Source organism: Mus caroli, chromosome 2 (assembly GCF_900094665.2).
Source record: "Mus caroli chromosome 2, CAROLI_EIJ_v1.1, whole genome shotgun sequence".
In the NCBI taxonomy this organism is placed as follows: Eukaryota; Metazoa; Chordata; class Mammalia; order Rodentia; family Muridae; genus Mus; species Mus caroli.
In genome coordinates this window covers 170,211,137-170,229,726 of record NC_034571.1, presented here as the reverse complement: position 1 = coordinate 170,229,726, position 18,590 = coordinate 170,211,137, and the positions used below count along the sequence as shown (strand labels likewise).

At 44.3% G+C, this 18,590-nt stretch overlaps 1 protein-coding gene across 1 annotated transcript in view; it reads left to right on the top strand.

The window, feature by feature from the left end:
• The window catches only part of Dido1 (death inducer-obliterator 1), a 45,518-nt gene that overhangs the window by 8,416 nt on the left and 18,512 nt on the right, over window positions 1-18,590 (top strand). Inside the window, exons 2-6 of the mRNA XM_029468669.1 lie at window positions 2,957-3,141; window positions 5,358-6,189; window positions 7,204-7,525; window positions 9,822-10,034; window positions 10,909-11,128. Coding sequence (XP_029324529.1) covers window positions 5,360-6,189; window positions 7,204-7,525; window positions 9,822-10,034; window positions 10,909-11,128 — 1,585 coding nt within the window. The 5' untranslated portion in view covers window positions 2,957-3,141; window positions 5,358-5,359. The remainder of the gene's footprint in view (window positions 1-2,956; window positions 3,142-5,357; window positions 6,190-7,203; window positions 7,526-9,821; window positions 10,035-10,908; window positions 11,129-18,590) is intronic.

Below are 18,590 nucleotides of genomic sequence, written 5' to 3'. Positions count from 1 at the left end.
TAACTCCTTCCATGGGTGTTTTGTTCCCAATTCTAAGAAGGGGCAAAGTGTCCACAGCTCTGATGTCACTCTTAAGCATGTAGTTGTCATTGTCTTTGAGAAATAGTAGCTCTTTTTTTTTTTGGAGACAAGAACCTCATTAGTGTAGCCTAGGTTGTTGATTGGATTTCCTGCGCTCCTGTCTCTGCTTCCTGAGTATTTAGGTTATACGAGTGTATCCTCGCACTTGGCTTTAAGCTGTGTGTGTTGTATGTCTGTGATATGTGCATGTGAATGTGCACACCTGTGTGCTGACATTCTNTGTCTTTCTCTTTTATTGCTTTCTACATTACTTCCTTGAGACAGGATCTCTGAACTAAAGGCTCGGGATAGGCAAACTGTTTATGGCCATCCAGTGCTCAGGGCCTGCCTTTTGGAGTTCTCCAATGTTGAGGTTACCACAGCCAAGCTTTAATATGGGTGCTAGGGATTTGAACTTGGGTCCTCATGCTTACAAAGCAAGTGCTCTTACCCACTGAGCCATCCTTCAAGACCNTGCATAAGATTTTAATACTGAGATTTCATTATACAGTCTGGACTTCTGGTTAATAGGAATTAATGGATTTTTATTGAGAGGAGGGGAAAACTACCTTTTATACTGTCTAGTGCAGTGACTTACACCTTTAATTCCAACATTCAGAAGGGGCGAAAGGCAGTAAGATTGCCACGAGCTCCACGTAAACTTGGACTATAATCAGATCCTGTCCAGAGACTGACAAGAGATCTTGCAGAAAGATACTCTTAGAAATGCAGAAAGTTAATCATTACCTCGGTACACTCTGAAATGGCCACTTTTTTCTTCTTTAGGGAGTTGATAATTAATATTACATGATTGTAATTTCATGACCACTTTTTGTATGAACTGTGCTGTATAATGACATACTAATTTGGGTTAGAAATGTAACATAATTTCAGCCGGGCAGTGGTGGTGCATGCCTTTAATCTCAGCATTTGGGAGGCAGAGGCAGGCGGATTTCTGAGTTCGAGGCCAGCCTGGTCTGCAGTGTGAGTTCCAGGACAGCCAGGGCTATAGAGAGAAACTCGGTCTTGGAAAAAACCAACCAANCAAACAAAAAAGTATTCTTTTAACTTACTCTTTACTGGTGCTAGGCTTGGCACCCAGGGCCTCATGCGTGCCAGACAGGTGCCAGCCATGGTGCCAGGCCACACACTGCACTTGACTTACACCTTATGCATATGTTTTACTTTGTACTTTTGTTTTCATAGACACTGGATTCTTATTAGTTTTTGCATTGGCAGAGTTATGAAAAATTTTGCAAATACAGAAAATCTTTTACAGATGTCTTCTGTCTCATTCTACTTAGAAGAAATAACTGCATTTTTACTTAATAATATTCAAGACTATTCCAAATCCTTAGAAACATGTTCATTTTTCAGGTTAACGTGTATTTTTCACTTCGGTGTTGGGGATTCAATCCATGCTAGTTAGACACTACTAGTGAGCTACATTCCCATCTATAAATTGAATCTTTTAAAAATTGGGGTTTTTTTCTAGGTTATTTTATTTTATGTATGAGTGTTTTGCCTGCATGTATGTTGCTGTATCACATATGTGCCTGTTGCCTGCAGAGGTCAGATGAGGGTGTTATATTTCCTGAGGATATCCTGAAACTGGAATTATGGATGGCATGTGGGGTGCCGGGGACCAAACCCAGGTCCTCTGCAAGAGCAACATTGTGCTCTTAATTGCTGAGTCAACGTTCCAGTTTCTATAAGGTGATTTTTTTTTTAAATGATTTTCATTCCTGAGGTTATTGCTTGTTTTTTGTTTCTTAATAGGTAGGTGTTTGTTTGTGCCCCATTTACTTTTCCAAGTAATTTCTAATTTACTGGCTTGCTGTCTATTTAGTTTCTTAAGTGTTATATAGATCCAACCCAGTTCCTGTGGCCCGGCCCAGCCAATAGTTTCTGAACTCTTGAAATTGTCTTTAGGTGGCTAGCTTTCCATGTGATAGAAACTAGAATGACCCCCTTGTGGAGGTGACATTAGTAGACATAAGGTCTAAAAAGGTCTTTGTCACTTTAAGGATACATGGAATGTTCACCCTTTGTCTTGGGTTACTAGGGAGACCACAGTTAGCTGGAAGGCAGTTGGAGCCGAGCAGAGAGAGGAAGTAAGAGGTGGGTTCTGCTCAGAATTGCTGGCTCTGGCCCTTGTGGTTTAAAAGCCCTGGCTTGAAACAAAGACATCTGGAGAGGGTGTTAGATTGTGATTATCCTAAAGAGGAAGAGGCTTGTTGGATTTGTTTGGTTTTTGTTTCTTGTGGGAGCACAGAAGATGTTTGCCTTTTTGAAATATGGCCTGGGAACAGTGTCATTAGTTAGGACCTTACCAGGAAGAGTGGGTGAAATTTATATATGATTGAGACAGAGTCTCCTTGTGTAGCCCAGACTGGCCTCATCCTCAGCTTCTGCCTGCTTCAGCCTCTGAGCACTGGGATTACAAATAATGTGCCACCATGCCTGGCTCTCAAATATACATAAATAACCACATCATATTGATGTTTAGTGAATATAAATTCTCTAAATTTCTTAGATTTTAAATTAACTTATGATACTTCTACACTACTAAGATTTTTTAAAAATTACATAATTTTGTTATTCAACCTTTCCACTTTTTGTGTTTCTCCANTCACTGTTGGGTGTCTGTGTGCTAGGTCTGCTTCATGATAGGTTCTTACTGACTACAGAAGCAGCTGTTGCCCCTTCTCCTCTGCCTCCCCTGTGCATCTGCCTGCCTGGCACCTGAGAGGGCACTCGTGNCACTGCCTCTCTACTCCCAGACAGCTTTCTAGGTCACTCTGAGAATAGATTGAGTAGAATTTGCTTTTTCTTGTTGGCGTATGGTTTAGTCACAGTTGCTTAAGATCTGTATTATGTTTTTCCTTCCCTACAGGAGCTTGGTTAAGAGGCAGTCCCCACTGTCCCTTTGGTTGTTCGAAGCTCCGGAATCTTCTCATTGATGAACTGTGACTGACAACAGTGGGGTGAGGCTTGGCAGTCTGCTTGACCTGGCCCCAGGTCTATAATTTTATGTAGGATTTTCAGCCAAAGGTTTCCAAGCTTTCAGTTTTGGGACAGGTAAGTGGCATTTGTATAAAGAAGTGAGTATAATGTAACACTTATATTTATTTTTAATAATCTAAAGTATCAGAATTTAGCATAGCTTTTTTAAATGAATGACCATTGTTAAAAATGTTAACTCATTTTTCTTTTTNACTTTAGCTATTTAATCAGTGTATATATCTTGAAGTATGTAATAGTTTCTGTCTAATGAGAAAACAACTTTGTAGAGGAAATGTGGCCTTGCCTCTTGAGNTCTGGGTGTGGAATAATTGCCAGGAAGGCTGGGTAGTGTGGCCCCCCAGGCTGTACCCTTGAGTAGAGATACAATATTGCCTGAAATTAGGCTGTAGCTGTCTTGCTGCAGCCTGTGTCTAGAGTATGGCTCAGTGGTAAAATGGGAGCTTAATTTAAAAACATTGTTGTGGTACAAAACTTGTTTTGCCAAAACAGCAAATTTTCTAACTAAAATGAAGACGCTGTTATAGTAGTTACAGTTTGATATTTTCTCAGCTGTTGTATTTATTTTCTTTTTAAAAATTTTAACATGTGTGCGGACATTTTACCTGCATACATGACTACATCATGTGTATGCAGTACCCATAGAACACAGAGAGACTGAGGCAGGAGTGATAGCTGTTGGCTCTCTATGAGTGCTGGGAACCAAGCAAGCCCAGATCCTAGAGATCAGTCAGTGTTTTTAATTGATGAACATCTCTCCAGCCCCAGCCGTGTGTGTTTAAAGGAACACACCAGGTGGGAATGGTGGTGATACCTTTAATCCCAGCAGTGGAAGGCAGAGGCAGGCAGATCTGAGTTCTGGCCAGCCTAGTCTATATAACAAGTTCTAGGCCAGTCAATTACAGGGTGGGATCCTGTCTCTAAAACAATAAAGAAAAGAAAATGGAGCAAACCTCAGCTTCATGAGCTCTAGGCCATTGTGTCTGTCCTTGGTCTGTCTGTCCAGGCAGTCTGAGGAGTTAGTTGCACTGTGACTCAAGAACCACTGTTGGTACCTCAGTTGGTTGGATTCTCTCTCTTACCATTGGAGAGGAGGTGACCAAGGAAGTGGTTCTTGTCTCAGCANCTTCAGATGACCTGAAGACCAAGGTTACAGGGTGGTAGGTGGATAAGTGCTAGGCAGGCTCAGGCTCTGTAGCTGAGTGACAGTTATTTACTGAACTGTTAGGAGAAAAATCAGTATTTAGGGTACTGAGAATTGTCAGTTTTCTGTGTTTTGTGTTTTTAGGGTTTTTGTTTTTATGCCAGTTTCCTCCTAANATGGAACATGCAGTAAACTCGTCCATTACTAGCATTTAAATGCAATTAAAGCCTGGACAGCCAGGAAAAGAATTCTCAAGGTATACTCTCTTTCCAGTTTTGAACAAGAATGAAGATTTCATCTTTTAAAAAGAAAGTGAAAGANGTGGGTGTGGTGGTCCTTGTAAATCTCGGTGCTTGGGATGCTAAGGCATAATAAGGATCGCTACAATTCTAAAGCTGACCTTTGCCCTATAATAGTAGCAAGACCCTAGGGAAACAGAGACATGGGCACACTTGGATGGTAATATGCCTTGAAGCTGTTGTTTAGATCAATGCAGTGGAGTCAGCTATCTCCAGGAGTCTGGCAGCTGTTCTTTTTACTTGGTGTCCACAGTAGGACTCCATGCTCAGTTGGCTCAGTGTGGAACACAGTCTCCCAGTCCAGGCTTTGGACGAGAATACAAAAGGCAGCACCAGAGCCCCGGACACGCTTGGCCAGACTTCCTGTGGGGCAGGCCCAGAGGTGGCACACATCATGTGCCCTTGCTCCCTGGTGGTCATGGACAGCTTGACTCTACACAATGCCGTAAGAATTGTGTGGCTTAGCACCACTCGCTTGTCTGTTGGCCTCACTGTCTGAATGTGTTTTTATGCTGCTGGACTGCCCTCATGTCATAGTTTCCTACCCATTTTGCATATGTTTATTCTTGACTGGATGATTTTCTGCAGAACATACACTGAGTAACTTAGAGTCTCTTCTTAGTTAGCTCACATCGTCTCCCAGACAGCATAGAACACAGTGGTCAGAAGAAGCATCTAGCTCATGTGCCGCTCTGCTCCTGTCAGAAACCCTATCTTACCGTAACCCTTTGTAAGGGCACCCACTCAGTGCCCCTGGTGTGCATTCCAAGACCACATGGTATGGTGCTGTGGTAGGTTGTTAGTCACATGTGATTGCCTTTTGTCATTAGGTATGGATGATAAAGGGCACCTGAGCAATGAGGAAGCACCCAAGGCTATCAAACCCACCAGTAAGGAGTTCAGGAAAACCTGGGGTTTTCGAAGAACCACGATTGCCAAACGTGAGGGTGCAGGAGACACGGAGGTGGACCCCAGTGAGCAGCAACCACAGCAGCATAACCTCTCCCTGCGCCGCAGTGGACGGCAACCAAAGCGTACTGAGAGGGTAGAAGAGTTTCTTACCACGGTTCGGCGCCGAGGGAAAAAGAATGTGCCAGTGTCCTTGGAGGATTCCAGTGAGCCCACATCCTCCACAGTCACTGATGTGGAGACAGCTTCTGAGGGGAGCGTTGAAAGCAGTTCTGAGATCAGAAGTGGCCCTGTATCTGACTCCTTAGGGAAAGAACATCCTGCCTCTTCTGAAAAGGCAAAAGGAGGTGATGAGGATGAAGACACCTCTGACAGTGACAGTGATGGCCTTACGTTGAAGGAACTTCAGAACCGCCTTCGGAGAAAGCGAGAGCAAGAACCTGTGGAGAGGTCCCTGAGAGGCGGTCAGAATCGCCTGAGGAAGAAGCGCAGAGAGGAAGATTCTGCCGAAACTGGGAGTGTCCAAATAGGCAGTGCCGAGCAGGACATACCTCTCTGTAAGCAGGAGCCTGAGGCTAGTCAGGGACCAGTGTCCCAGCCAGAGACAGATGACCTAGAAAATCAGTTGGAAGGGAAGGCTACTCAGGGAAATACAGAGGAAAACCCCAGGGAAGCGGGCAAACCAAAGCCTGAGTGTGAGGTTTACGACCCCAATGCCCTGTACTGCATCTGCCGCCAGCCTCACAACAACAGGTAGGTTGAGGGAGGGAGCTGGTAGAGAACCAAGGGATGGAGACAGTGAGAGGACTGCCATTTGCTTTGATGCCAAACAAGCAGTTGGCTTATTAAGAAAAGATGAATGAAGCTGAAAAAAGAAACAAAAGGAGTGCATGCACGTGGACTGCCTAGAGCTGCTCTCTACCATGGCAGCCATGTGTGGTCAGTTCTATACACTCAGTGTGTCCAGCCGGGGATGAAAAGCTCACTGCCTCAGCCTCTCAAGCCATGTGTAAACGGTGGACACTGTAGATAGGCGAGAACCATCTGTTGTCCCACAGATCCTATAAGAGTGTTAGAGGACATAACTACAACTAGTCTGGTCCTTTGAATTGGATGCCAGGTGGTGATGGGGCATCTCTGTGGCATTGTTAGGAGATGAAGTTGCTGCTGCTATTGCTGAGTGGAGATACTCTGAAGCCTCTAGTTCACTCTTAAAAGTGTTCTAGCCAAAAGATGAAAGACTAAGGATGTTGTTCCTTGGGTAGAGTGCTTGCTTAGCATGCATGAAGCCCTGGGTGTCTCACAAAGTTGAGAGGTGGTATATGCCTATAATCGGCTTTTAGTAGAGGCAAGAGAATCAGAAATTCAAGATCATCTTTGGCTACGTAGGGAGTTTAAGACATGAGAAAACCTGTCTCTAAAAGTAAGTAAATAGAAGAAAGATGGGTGGAGAGATAGCTCAGCAGTTAAGAGCATGGACCGCTGTTCTTCCAGGGGTCCTGAGTTCAACTCCCAGAAACCACGTGGTTGCTTAAAACCATCAGTAACGGGATCCAGTNCCCTCTTCTGGTGTGTCTACAGACAGCTACAGTGTGCTCATGTATATATAAAGATGAAGCAGATTTGGAGTGCTGCTAACAAGGGCACTTGGGTGTTTTTAGTTCTGATCTCACTTTTCACTTTATTTGCTTGCTGTTCACAAGAGAATGCTAAAAGTTTTGACTTGGTGATCTATTGGACAGTGACCACATAATCTTCCCATTTTAGGTTTATGATCTGCTGTGATCGGTGTGAAGAGTGGTTCCATGGTGACTGTGTGGGTATTTCTGAGGCCCGAGGGCGGCTCCTGGAAAGGAATGGGGAAGACTACATCTGCCCAAATTGCACCATTTTGCAAGTGCAGGATGAGACAAGNGGTAGCGCCGCCGATGAGCAGGACTCTGGGTGCAGACCTGTGGGTGCTGATGGCACAGACTGCACAAGCATAGGGACAGTAGAGCAGAAGTCCGGAGAAGACCAGGGCATAAAGGGTAGGATTGAGAAGGCGGCAAACCCCAGCGGCAAGAAAAAACTCAAGATATTCCAGCCTGTGAGTATCTGTCTGCCATGGCAAGCACACATGTAGGGCTTTCTGCTACTGAAGACAGCAATACTAAGAAGGTGCCTTCTCTTTAGGACTGTTGGGCTTTCCTGGGCAGTTACTGTTACCTGTACGGGCCTGCGCCCTGCAAGAGAACATCCTGCTGCTGGTACACCTTGCCACTCCAGTTGGTGTCAATTATGACTGCTCCGTCATAGCCTCCTTAGTGCCAGCAGCACTGTGCTCTAATGGTCCCTTAGGGGGAAATCCATTTCTCCACAGTACTATTGACTGAGTTTGAAGNAAAAAACCTACCTTTTCACACGCTCTTGGTGTTACATATTTTGAGTGCTGGCAGAGTTATTGAGAGAAAGGTGCACTGTGTTCTGCTCTTACTTAGCATGCTGGCCTAAGTTGTTCCATGCCTGGTACTCATGTTTTCTTCATTCTTCCTACTTGAGTTATGTTATCCCATGGGGCCATAACGGTCAAATTTCCCATGAGCTGAGACTAGCTGTCTTGCTGCTCAGGAGAGCTTTCTCCTGCTGTCAACAGGTGTGTTGCATTTCTCAGGAGGGTGCCACCAAGTGCATCTTCACTTCAGACCCCAACCCCCACAGCACCTCCAGCAGGTGAGAGTCTGGGGAAACTACAATCTAGACTGGCACTGTCTTAGTTCTCACTGTGCTGCAAGGTGAAAAGGTGACAATGACATCACACTGTGGCTGCTAGCACCATTTACTGGAGGAAGTTGTCAGTTTGATGCCTTTATTATTGCCAGTCAGTATGTTAGACATTGCCTGAATTTTATTCTGTGTAAACTTAGATTTGGTAGAAGAAAAGCGACTATCTTAAATATTTATCCTGAAAACTGGGAGCTCTCANACTGTCAGACATATGTTCTGTTCAGTCTTCCTGATATACTTAGAGCTAAACAGTCTCNAGTTTTCTGAAATGTATGTATCCTGTGTCTTTTGGCAATCTCCCTCCAAACCACTCAAAACAAAACAACAAACAAAAAAACAGGCTGCCTTTCTTCAAAACTAACAGTGGATCTCTTCTCTCTTAGGGCATGGCACATTTACTCTTTTAAGAATTTTTACTTGAAGGCTAGGGGTGGTGGAGTCCAACCTCTAAAGGCAGTATGAGTTCAATATATATATTTCCCTCTGAGGGGCTGGAGACGTGCTCAGAGATTCAAGAGGAACTAGGTTCAATTCATAGTGCCCACNTGGTTCTCATCNTCATTTGTAGTTCAAGTGTCAGGCAGTCTGATATCCTCTGTGCATGGACAGACAGACATGAAGGCAAGACACACATACATATAAAGGAATTTCAATTTCTTGACAGTTATAAAAAGGAATTTTTACCTGGACTCACAAGATGGCTCATTGTATAANAGCATGGGCCATCAAATCTGATTATCTGAGTTTAATCTTCAGATCTCAAATGGTAAAAGGAGCGAACTGACTCCAGAAAGTTGTCCTGACTCCAGCTGTACCAGCTATTCATGTGCAAGCCTGCGGGTGTATGCACACGCACGCACACATGCACACACAATATGTAACAGAAATCTTAATGAAAATTTGTAACTCTAAGTCTACATTTTTTGCCCTATTTTTTTCATAAATAAAAGTGGCTCATTTTTAACATGTGTCTAGAGGAGTAGTGTGCAGAAGTGTAGATGCCCTCAGAGGACAGGGCTGTCTGACATGAGTTCTAACAACCAGACTGGTCTTCTGTTAAAGCATCCTCTGAGCCATATTTCTAGCTCCTCTCTTACCCTTACCTCATTTGGGACCTGCACATGTTTTAGAGGGCATATAGATCTGAAGTTCCCGTATGTGCAGAGTTTGTGTGCCAGGGCAGTCAAGGAAAATAGGNTTGTATAGTTCACAAAGATAGGTCTTACCATGTAGCCTGGGCTGACCTGAATTTTGGAAGTCTCCTGCCTTCCCTTCCCATGTGCTAGAATGGTGTTAAAGATTATGTCATCATGCACAGCTAACAAATGAAAAATACATTTTTATTCATATAAAACTATTATTAGAGCCAGCCATAGTGATGTACACCTTGCACCTTTAGTCCCAGCACTGAGGAGGCAGAAGCAGGCAAATCTCTTGAGTTCAAGGCTGGCCTGGTCTGCATATCAAGTTTCTGGGCAGCCAGAATTACATAGTGAGACCCTCTCTCAAAAAACAACCAAATAAAAATTCCTGCTAGTGTCTCAGTACCAATGACCAGTGAGCACTGATCACTAGTGTCTGCACACATGATGTCTGAAGTTGCCTGTCTTGTTCTGCAGGTCGTAGAGGCTCCTGGTGCTCCTAAATGCATTGGCCCTGGGTGTTCCAGTGTAGCACAGCCTGACTCCGTGTATTGCAGTAATGACTGCATTCTCAAACACGCAGCAGCTACCATGAGATTTCTAAGTTCAGGTAAAGAACAAAAAACAAAACCCAAGGAAAAGGTCAAGACGAAGCCAGAAAAGTTCAGTCTTCCAAAATGCAGTGTTCAGGTAAGCTGACAACAGTCACCTTCAGGATACTTACTTGAAACAGGAAGTGTTTAAGAGGACTCTTCATAGACTGGTGTCTTGTTTGCTTGAGCAATGCACGGAACAGCAGCTGTCAGAAAATATAGATCATATTTTCCTTCCCTCTTCCCCTATTCACTGAGGGATTATTAGTTAACATGAATATACTACAAGCAAGCAACCATGTGGCTTTTTAAAAGAAGTATGACTTCAGGATGTATATCACACAGCTGTGTGCGAAGTGCACTTGACATTTAGACAGACATAGGTTCTAGGCAAGGCTCTGTGCCTTGATAAGTCAGTGATAGAGTGCCTGCCTAGCATGCAAACAGTCTTATGATTTTTACATATCCCTTTGGGGGGGGGAGTGTTTCTTTTGTTTTAAAGGCAATTCTGTAGTGCAGGCAGTTCTTGAACTTGGAATTTTATTCCCTTAGCCTCCCACTCAGCTGGGATTACAGTCTTGTACCACCAAGCCTAAGTGACATAGTTTTTATTTTTCAGGACTGTTATTTTGGATCTTCAAACTGGCCCTTGTGCCCACACAGCCCCCTTCACTTTGTTTTCAGCTTGTCTGACTGCCTTGCNGGAAGGCGCTCATGCTTTTATCTTGGCTGGTTCATGCCTCAGCTACATTATAGACAGATCTGAGCCTTCCCATTACACAGGTGTTACAAAGAATGCTAAGGGTTCTTTGATGTGTGGCTGTAGCCATGAAAAAGATCACATGGTTCTATCTAGCTTGGCTTAAAGGGTCTTCAGGTTCTAAAATAAAAGGTGTATATGTCTTTAATTGGTTGTTGAAGCAAAAGTGTCACTTCAAACCTTAATAATTGGGATTTCACTGATTATCCAGGTGGGGATTAAAATCTCTTCTGTGCACAAGAGACTAGCGTCAGAGAAAAGGGAAAACCCAGTGAAGAAAGTGATGCTGGCTTCCAGGAGTGAGACTCCCGGGAAGGAGGCAGCCTGTGAGAGCAGCACACCATCCTGGGCAAGTGACCACAACTACAACGCCGTGAAGCCAGAGAAGCCAGAGAAGCCCACTGCACTCTCGCCCACCCTATTGAGTAAATGTACGTATCACCCAAAGGCTGGCTTCCCAGGCCCCTCCCATCATCTGGGTGGCTGCCTGGGGCTGTCTAGGACCAGAGTCCTGGGTGTTCTGATGCTGATAGTAGCCAGCAGCTCACTGCCAGCCAGAAGCAGATACCAAGATGCCTCTGGACCCCAGGTGTTCCTGCCTAGCCTGTGGAGCTTCTCTGGGTGGTTCCTAAAGAGCTGTGTAGGCCTCGTGTTGGAGGCAATTTCTTATTTCAGTTTTAGGCCTTGGTAAGTATTTGAACTGCTCTCAACAAGATGGTACAACATCAGTGCACTGTTCAGACTCCAGGCTCAGTACGGACATGAGTTTCTCACAGGACAGCCCAGCACAAACCATGAGTTTTTCCACATTACCTATTTTCTTCACATGGTCACCACTGCTCTTCTATAGCAAAAGTGATTTTTCATGAGTTAGGACATTTTTGAAAGGACAGGTAGACAATTTGTGTCTATTNCACATACTACACACCTACATAAACAGGTTTGAATTTTGAAGGTCATTTGCTACTCAGATCCCATGGTGAGTAATCATGCTGACCATACACCTACAGCAATATTCTCATCAAAGTGAGAATTGTGGGTGGTAGCTTCCAGACTCGTAGATGCCCCAGATTTCAAATCAGTGTTTATAGTTTGAGTAAACTTTTGAAACCCAAGATTAGATCACTAAGTTTGGAGCCATTCTTGTTTCACTGCTGTACAAGGTACACCTTTCTTACTTTTTGTACAGTGGTTTCAAGTGATCATCTGTGTTCTCATGATAGTGTTTTGTTCCATTTCTGCCCACCCTCAGCCCCAGATAAGGGGGTCTTATAGCCTAGGCTGGCCTTAAATTTTCTGTAAAGCTGGGGGTCCTCCTGCCCCCAACCTGTAAAGAATGCTGAAATTTACAGGCACACACTTGATGTATGTTGTGGGGTGTGAACTCAGAGTGTTGNACCAGCAGTCTACCAGCTGAGCTGCAGTTCTAGCCATGGTAACTGAAACTGCTGATCTTCCTTCTCTGTTTCCTGTGCGTTGGGATTACAGGCATGTGGTGCTGGGGATCAAACCCAGAACTTCATGCATTGGAGCGCTACTGACATCTACACCCCACCCCATTAGTGCATTTTATATCTTTTCTTTTTTTTTTTTTTAAAGCATCACAGGGTTAAAGAGACCTGAATTGTAATAATATGAACATGGCACATTCTTGTTAGCCTTTCAGCAAGTTAACTAGGGGAGGATCTTTTGCATGTAGGTTCACAAAGTGAGAATGCAATTGTGCGTGGTGTTGTAGGCCTAGACTAACATTAGAGAAGTTGAGACAGGAACATCGTGAGTTCTAGGCCAGCTGTGGTTGCAGAGTAAGAACCTTTCTCTAGGGCAAGTGGGAGGAAAGGGAATGTAAAAGACCTAAGAAATGCAATAAATTAGCATGCTCTGCTGCATTGNGGCAGGCCTTAGTGCACTTTAGGCAGTTGAGTAGTTTGCAGATGAGAGGTCTGGTGTTCGTTCTTTCAGTTATAGCAGCTCTACAACAGCAGCATTGTGAACTAATTAATGAGTAGACTTAGAGCCAAGTACCACCTCTTAGAATAGGGAAAAACCTGCCAAGTATAGGGTTCAAGTGCTTTAAGTGTCTGTAGACCTAACAATAAACGATAGAAACCTGGGAGTGTAGTCATAGCCCTGAGAGCTAAAGATTGATTACAACTCAGTTCATCTTCATCTGTGTGCCCAGAATGGAAAACCAGCACTTGAAGTTCTGACTCAGGGTCTCGCATTAGAAGCAGTTAAATCTCTAGTTTCAGTTTCAGACCCTGGTAAGTATATCCCTTGTGTGGCATCATAAAAAGTCCTGTGCACTGGAGGATTGGTGAGGAGGATGGAACATAGTGGACCTAAAATCTGAGTACTGTCTTCTGTCTCCCTTCCATGAGGAGGGGGAGGGGGAGACCCCCAGGGGGTCAACAAGGCGACCAGTTCTTATGCTCAAGGGTTCTTTGACCTTTCTCCCACCTTGTCCTTCACAATTGACTCAATCCTTAGTGGAGGTAGAGCTGATGGGTTCCAGGGCAGGAGGGTAGGACAACTTAACAATTGATTAATCTTCCCAACATAACAGCATCTCAAAAATGATCAGCATTCAAAATACAGCATGCACCAGGGACATGTTTCTAGACCAGTTTCTTCTGACCCCCCCCCCCAATCCCATAAATTATATCATCCTAACATTGAGAGTGTCGTCATCAGCNAGGAGCAGTGTCTCCTGTCTGCCTCTTGCTATCCAAATGGGACCAGTCCCCTTTGATCCTTCTTCCTCTGCACAGTGGGAGGGCACCACACAGTCTATGCAACTGTGTCCCAAGGACTCTGGCCCTGTCTCCCCACTGCCTGTGTGCAGAATACACAACGTGGGAGGGGAGGGAGGGAAGCTCAAAGTGAAGCCAGTGCTGGAAACACTTCTACATTCTGCGTGGATGCTCACCATGTACACTGAGAAGACTGCATGGCAGAGCTGAGCTGAGCTGCTGCCCTCTGGGTGGATACAGGCAAGGCAGCATGCTGCCCTGCACAGGAAACCACTCCTCCACATGCAGGTGATTCGATTTCACAAACAGTTGTTCCTCTGATTTATATTTTTTTTTCTTTCTAGAATATCTGTACAGTTTCCTTAATTTATAGAAACAATTGTCATTTTTTAAATTTCCAAAGATTCTGATATTGCTGTTACAGTTTTTGTATCCTTCTGTGTTTTATTTCCACTGACACCTCCCATTGCCAGGGGAGGGTAGTGAGCTGAACACTTGCCTAAAATATTCTTGGGTTATTAGAGTTTTGAAACAAAATTTAGTATTTATACTTAAAATCACAATAATTAGTATTTTGGACTCACTAAATGGCTCATCAAGTGACTTAAAACACTGGTATTTGAATGGATCTTGACATGACATTTCATCGGGCTGTAGGGAATTAAAGCAAAACCCTATCCACCTACAAACTCAAACCTGGGGAGTGACTGCATCCTGCACAGGCGACCAGGTGGGTGGTAGAGCAGGGAGAACATGGGGTTTCCCAGGCATCTTGAGGTGTGGGCTTCAGGAGCACATTTCATGGGATCATGAAGGCGCCCTGTGGCGGGTACTAGAAACCTACAGCTAGGGGTGGGCCTGTGTTTTATCAGCTGCATGAGCCGTTTATTTGTCTTCATAGTTGTTAGTGGCAATAAAGGGGGTAGGAGAACGGCTTTGCACATCTTAACCAAGCCCCTCCCAGTTTGGTGGGGGGGACAAAATTGATAATGAGGGGGTTAAACTTGGCAGCCGTTGAATAATATACATAGAGCTAAAGCTTACTAGGTTGTTGGTTACATTCTTTTGGTATCTTGCTTTTTATAAGTCTTTTAAAAGCCCACTGTTGAGAAAATTGGATCATAGCATTAACTTGAACCTGCAAAGTGAGCCCCTAAGAATACTCCAGTCCTATAGCTGTCCCTGTGTCCTTCACCTCTCTGAATGACCTTCCTGTAAACTTAAGGAGCTGTGGATCAAAGAGTTAACACTCCCAAGAAAATCCTTTTGATGGCATTGCTGATGTCAAGAGTGCAAAGGTCTCCTCTGAAGATGCCTGCCACAGTCATTAGTATAAAGTGATAAAATGCTTCTGNTACACACCAACNTGCACATAGTTAACATGCTTAGTATCCAGAAGTTAGAGTGTAAACGTAGGTCAGATTCTTGGCTGCTTTAAAGAAGGTTTGGGCAACACTGATTTGCCACAAACCTGGAAGAGCTCGGCAAGAACCTAAGGTAACTGGTTGCATTCTCTTCNCCTGGTTATCCACTGCACCTCCAGCATTGGCCCCATTAGGTCTGGAGGGTCTAGGAAGGCACACAGATTGTTGTAATAACTTGGTACAAAGAAATAATGGTTAAAATGAACTTGACTCAAGTCATCCTTACCTGGTATGTTTGGGGGAATCTGAGAAACAGCAGCTCAGCTTCCACGTAGCTGAGCAGATTGAACATACCCACATGGCCCTCTCCACACTGCATTCCAGTGACTAACAATGTAAGAAATTACCAATCCAACATGATTTAAGCTGAAGATTTCAAGATCCTATGTGATTGGTTAAGATAACTTGCAAGAGTTGGTCTCTGCATTAAGATGGAAGTCAAATACTGGACATGAGTAAGAAAAGATTTTCATCTAGTTGGATGTGGACCTCTGCAGGGTCACATGCATAGTCACTGGGCACTCGAGGAGCATCTCTGATGTAGCCTGTGCTGCTTTGTCCAAGCCTCATTTTCTTACATATAAAACTAAATTGGTAACTTCTCTTAAAGATAAGTATTAATTTTTTTGATGGTTTCAATATCAGCCCCGGCCACCTTCCTTTTTCAGTCCTGCCTCAGCCTCCTGAATCCTGAGATTACAGGCATGTGCATGAGGTGTGGATAGAGGGACATTATTTATTTGAAGATACTTAACCATGTCTAGGAAGCAACAGCAAAAACATTTTCACTGCCACCTCACTGGAAAGAGGTATGGTGAAGCAATGGGAAATCCTAAGTTATATGAGCCAGAGCTGAGGAACAGAATTCAGCACCTGGCCTTGTTTCAAGGTGCTGCTTGATCACTGTCTTCAAAACAAGCAACTCCCCTTAGGCTTCTGGAGGTGAGATACCTGCATGGGGCCAGCCTGCCCTCTAAGAGCAGCCATCAGGCAGCATGACTGGGATGGGTGGGACTATAGGTGTGGACCCCTACCCTGCACCTGGATCCTGTCCCTGATTAGGTTTCAACTTCATTTAGTTGTGGGGTTCTACCTTGGGGGCACATGAGCAGGGTTTGTTCCCCTAATGCCTTTCTCTTTCCTGCCTTTGTGGATCATTACTGCCACCTGGTGACCAGCAGAGCTATAGCAACCTTACTGATGGACCCATGGTGTGAGAATAGAGTTGGGTTCCCATGCGGAGCACTCTACTTCCCTACTCCATTAAACTTGAAGCAGCTTTGTTTCCATTACAAAGAACTGGTCATGACAACCTTTGCTTCCAATTGTAGTCCACAGGACTAGAGATGCCTTCCTCCTCCTTAGTGTTGGTCAATACCTTCTTACCCCACGAGAGGGCAGAGAAAGCTAGTAGTANAGAAAGCAGCCCACAGTGTAAAGTGCTATTAGTAAGATGGGTCTCTCATTAGTTACAGCTATGTAATTTTTATATAGTTAAAAGTGAAGTNAATTCTTCAATTGGAACAGTAGCTCAATAGGACATTTGTCCAGTATGCCCAAGCCACAGGTTTTGAAAACCCAGTATTGGGGTAGGGAATGGAATAAGGATTTACAAATTCATTCATTGTTCTATTCAATCATGAAGGTCAGTCCCTGTTGCTGGCATTGCTGCCCTAAGCCAACACCACTATTGTTCCTACCTATAGGGGCTAGAGAAACATGCCAGTCCCTTGAGCAGTTGCAATGGGTAACTGTTGCCCTGTTTAACACCACCCAAAATAGAAGAGGGCTTGGCATTTCAAGATGCTAGTAGGCAAATGGTTAGGGAAANCCTTCATTTATGGGACATATCAGTTTGTAATTACATAACATGACTTTTATGCACTGTTGGGAGTGTGCCTAATGTGTCCTTAAGAGGAAAGAAGCCACCAGAGCTGTAAGGCTGCAGAGTGATGACTAGGGAGTTACGTTAATAGGTGGTCTTCAGGTATATCTGCTCTCAGACCATCAGGTGTGTATACTTGGAGTGTCAGGAATAACTGAAATGTAGTCAGGCCAAGAGAGATTGGGTCTTTGGAACCTCTGGTTTTGAATTCCCTGTTTGTGACCAGAAACAACAACAAAACAACACTGAGAAGTTTCAGGCCATACTGCTATATGGAGGGGCTTTGTTGAGGGTTGGGTGATGCCTTGTTTTGTAGAGTGGAGTCAGCTGGCAATCTAGTACACATAATACCCCTGTTCAATGTCACTCTCACATAGCACTTGGTCCATACCATTAGCTGAGTGTTCATTCCTTCTCTGTACCTTCCTCAGAGGACTCTTCTAATTTTTAACCACCACACAACCCAGCAGTCAGATATGAAGGTAAATTGCTAAATATAACTGGAGCCAAAAGTAGTAGACATCCACTGCAGAGTCTTTGGACATTGTCCTTGATCTATGGGAACCTTGGCTCAGAATGTGTTTTCTCCATATATTTGTCATGTACACTGTATTGTAAAAATAAGTCCTTGGCAGTAAAAAAGTCTACTCCATTGTTCAGAGTGTATTCCTAATTTCTATTTTGCACAGATCTGCCTTTTGGTATTTCCTGTCCTCATCTAGAAAAACATCAGAGTTTTAGGTAGATGTCATTGTCACTCTGCAAACCCCCTAAAGTGCTTTGAGGCTGAGGTTTGGCATGCTTCTGAGCGAGTATAGAGTTCACCGGTAGCAATCCTCTGGGGTGGAATTGAAGGGCTTCAGATGAAATGCAGCTTATATCCAGGTTCCTCAGTACCACGTTATAAGCAGCCATATGGCAGTGGTTCAGGCTACCTCTCAGACAGGTTGGTTGTCAGGTCTGGCAGTACCTGATGGTGTCCCTAAGCATATAGAATAGCTTGTTGAAGTGGGCTGTCCTTGTGTGTGGCATCTCTGCTCTTCTCTGAGCTCTCTGCCCTTCCTGGGAAATTGGAAATGGTTCCTGGGAGCACAAGGTGGGAAGTCCTCATTTATGACCTTAAAGTCATGCTTCAGTCATATACATGCTGAAACTGTAGTGTTTAAGGATTGCCTATCTAGATGAACCATCTCATAGTTGTTTGTTTCTTGCCGGTAGGACACCTGTCCTGAACCGCATGTTGCCAGACATTTCCTTACCTCATCTGACCACTTGGGCTGCTGGTCAACATGTTAGACAAACAAACAACATTTAGTTCCATGGCCCAAGCAGGACTTGGGAGAGGGGAGGGAGGGGGGAGGAGAGAGAATGAATATGAGATTGAATATGCCAGAGTCTATTTCCTCCTTGAACTATGTGGATCTTGTGACCTGAACTTGGACTTGCCCACAGGTACCTCTTTTTAGACATTTTGTGTGCCTTTGATGCGGGATTTTAACTAAACTGATTTGATTGCCCACTGGCATCTAGAAGTTTTGGCTCAAGCAAACCTTGTGACTTAGCATTTGTGTTAGACAATCTTTTGGTTTTTCAAGACAGGGTTTCTCTGCAGCTCTGGCTGTCCTGGAACTAACTCTATAGACCAGGCTTACCTCAAACGCTGCGATCCACCTGCCTTTGCCTCCCAAATGCTGGGATTAAAGGCATCGCCATCATTACCCTTCTTTGTTTTTTGTTTTTTTGGTTTTTCGAGACAGGGTTTCTCTGTATAGCCCTGGCTGTCCTGGAACTCACTTTGTAGACCAGGCTGGCCTCGAACTCAGAAATCCGC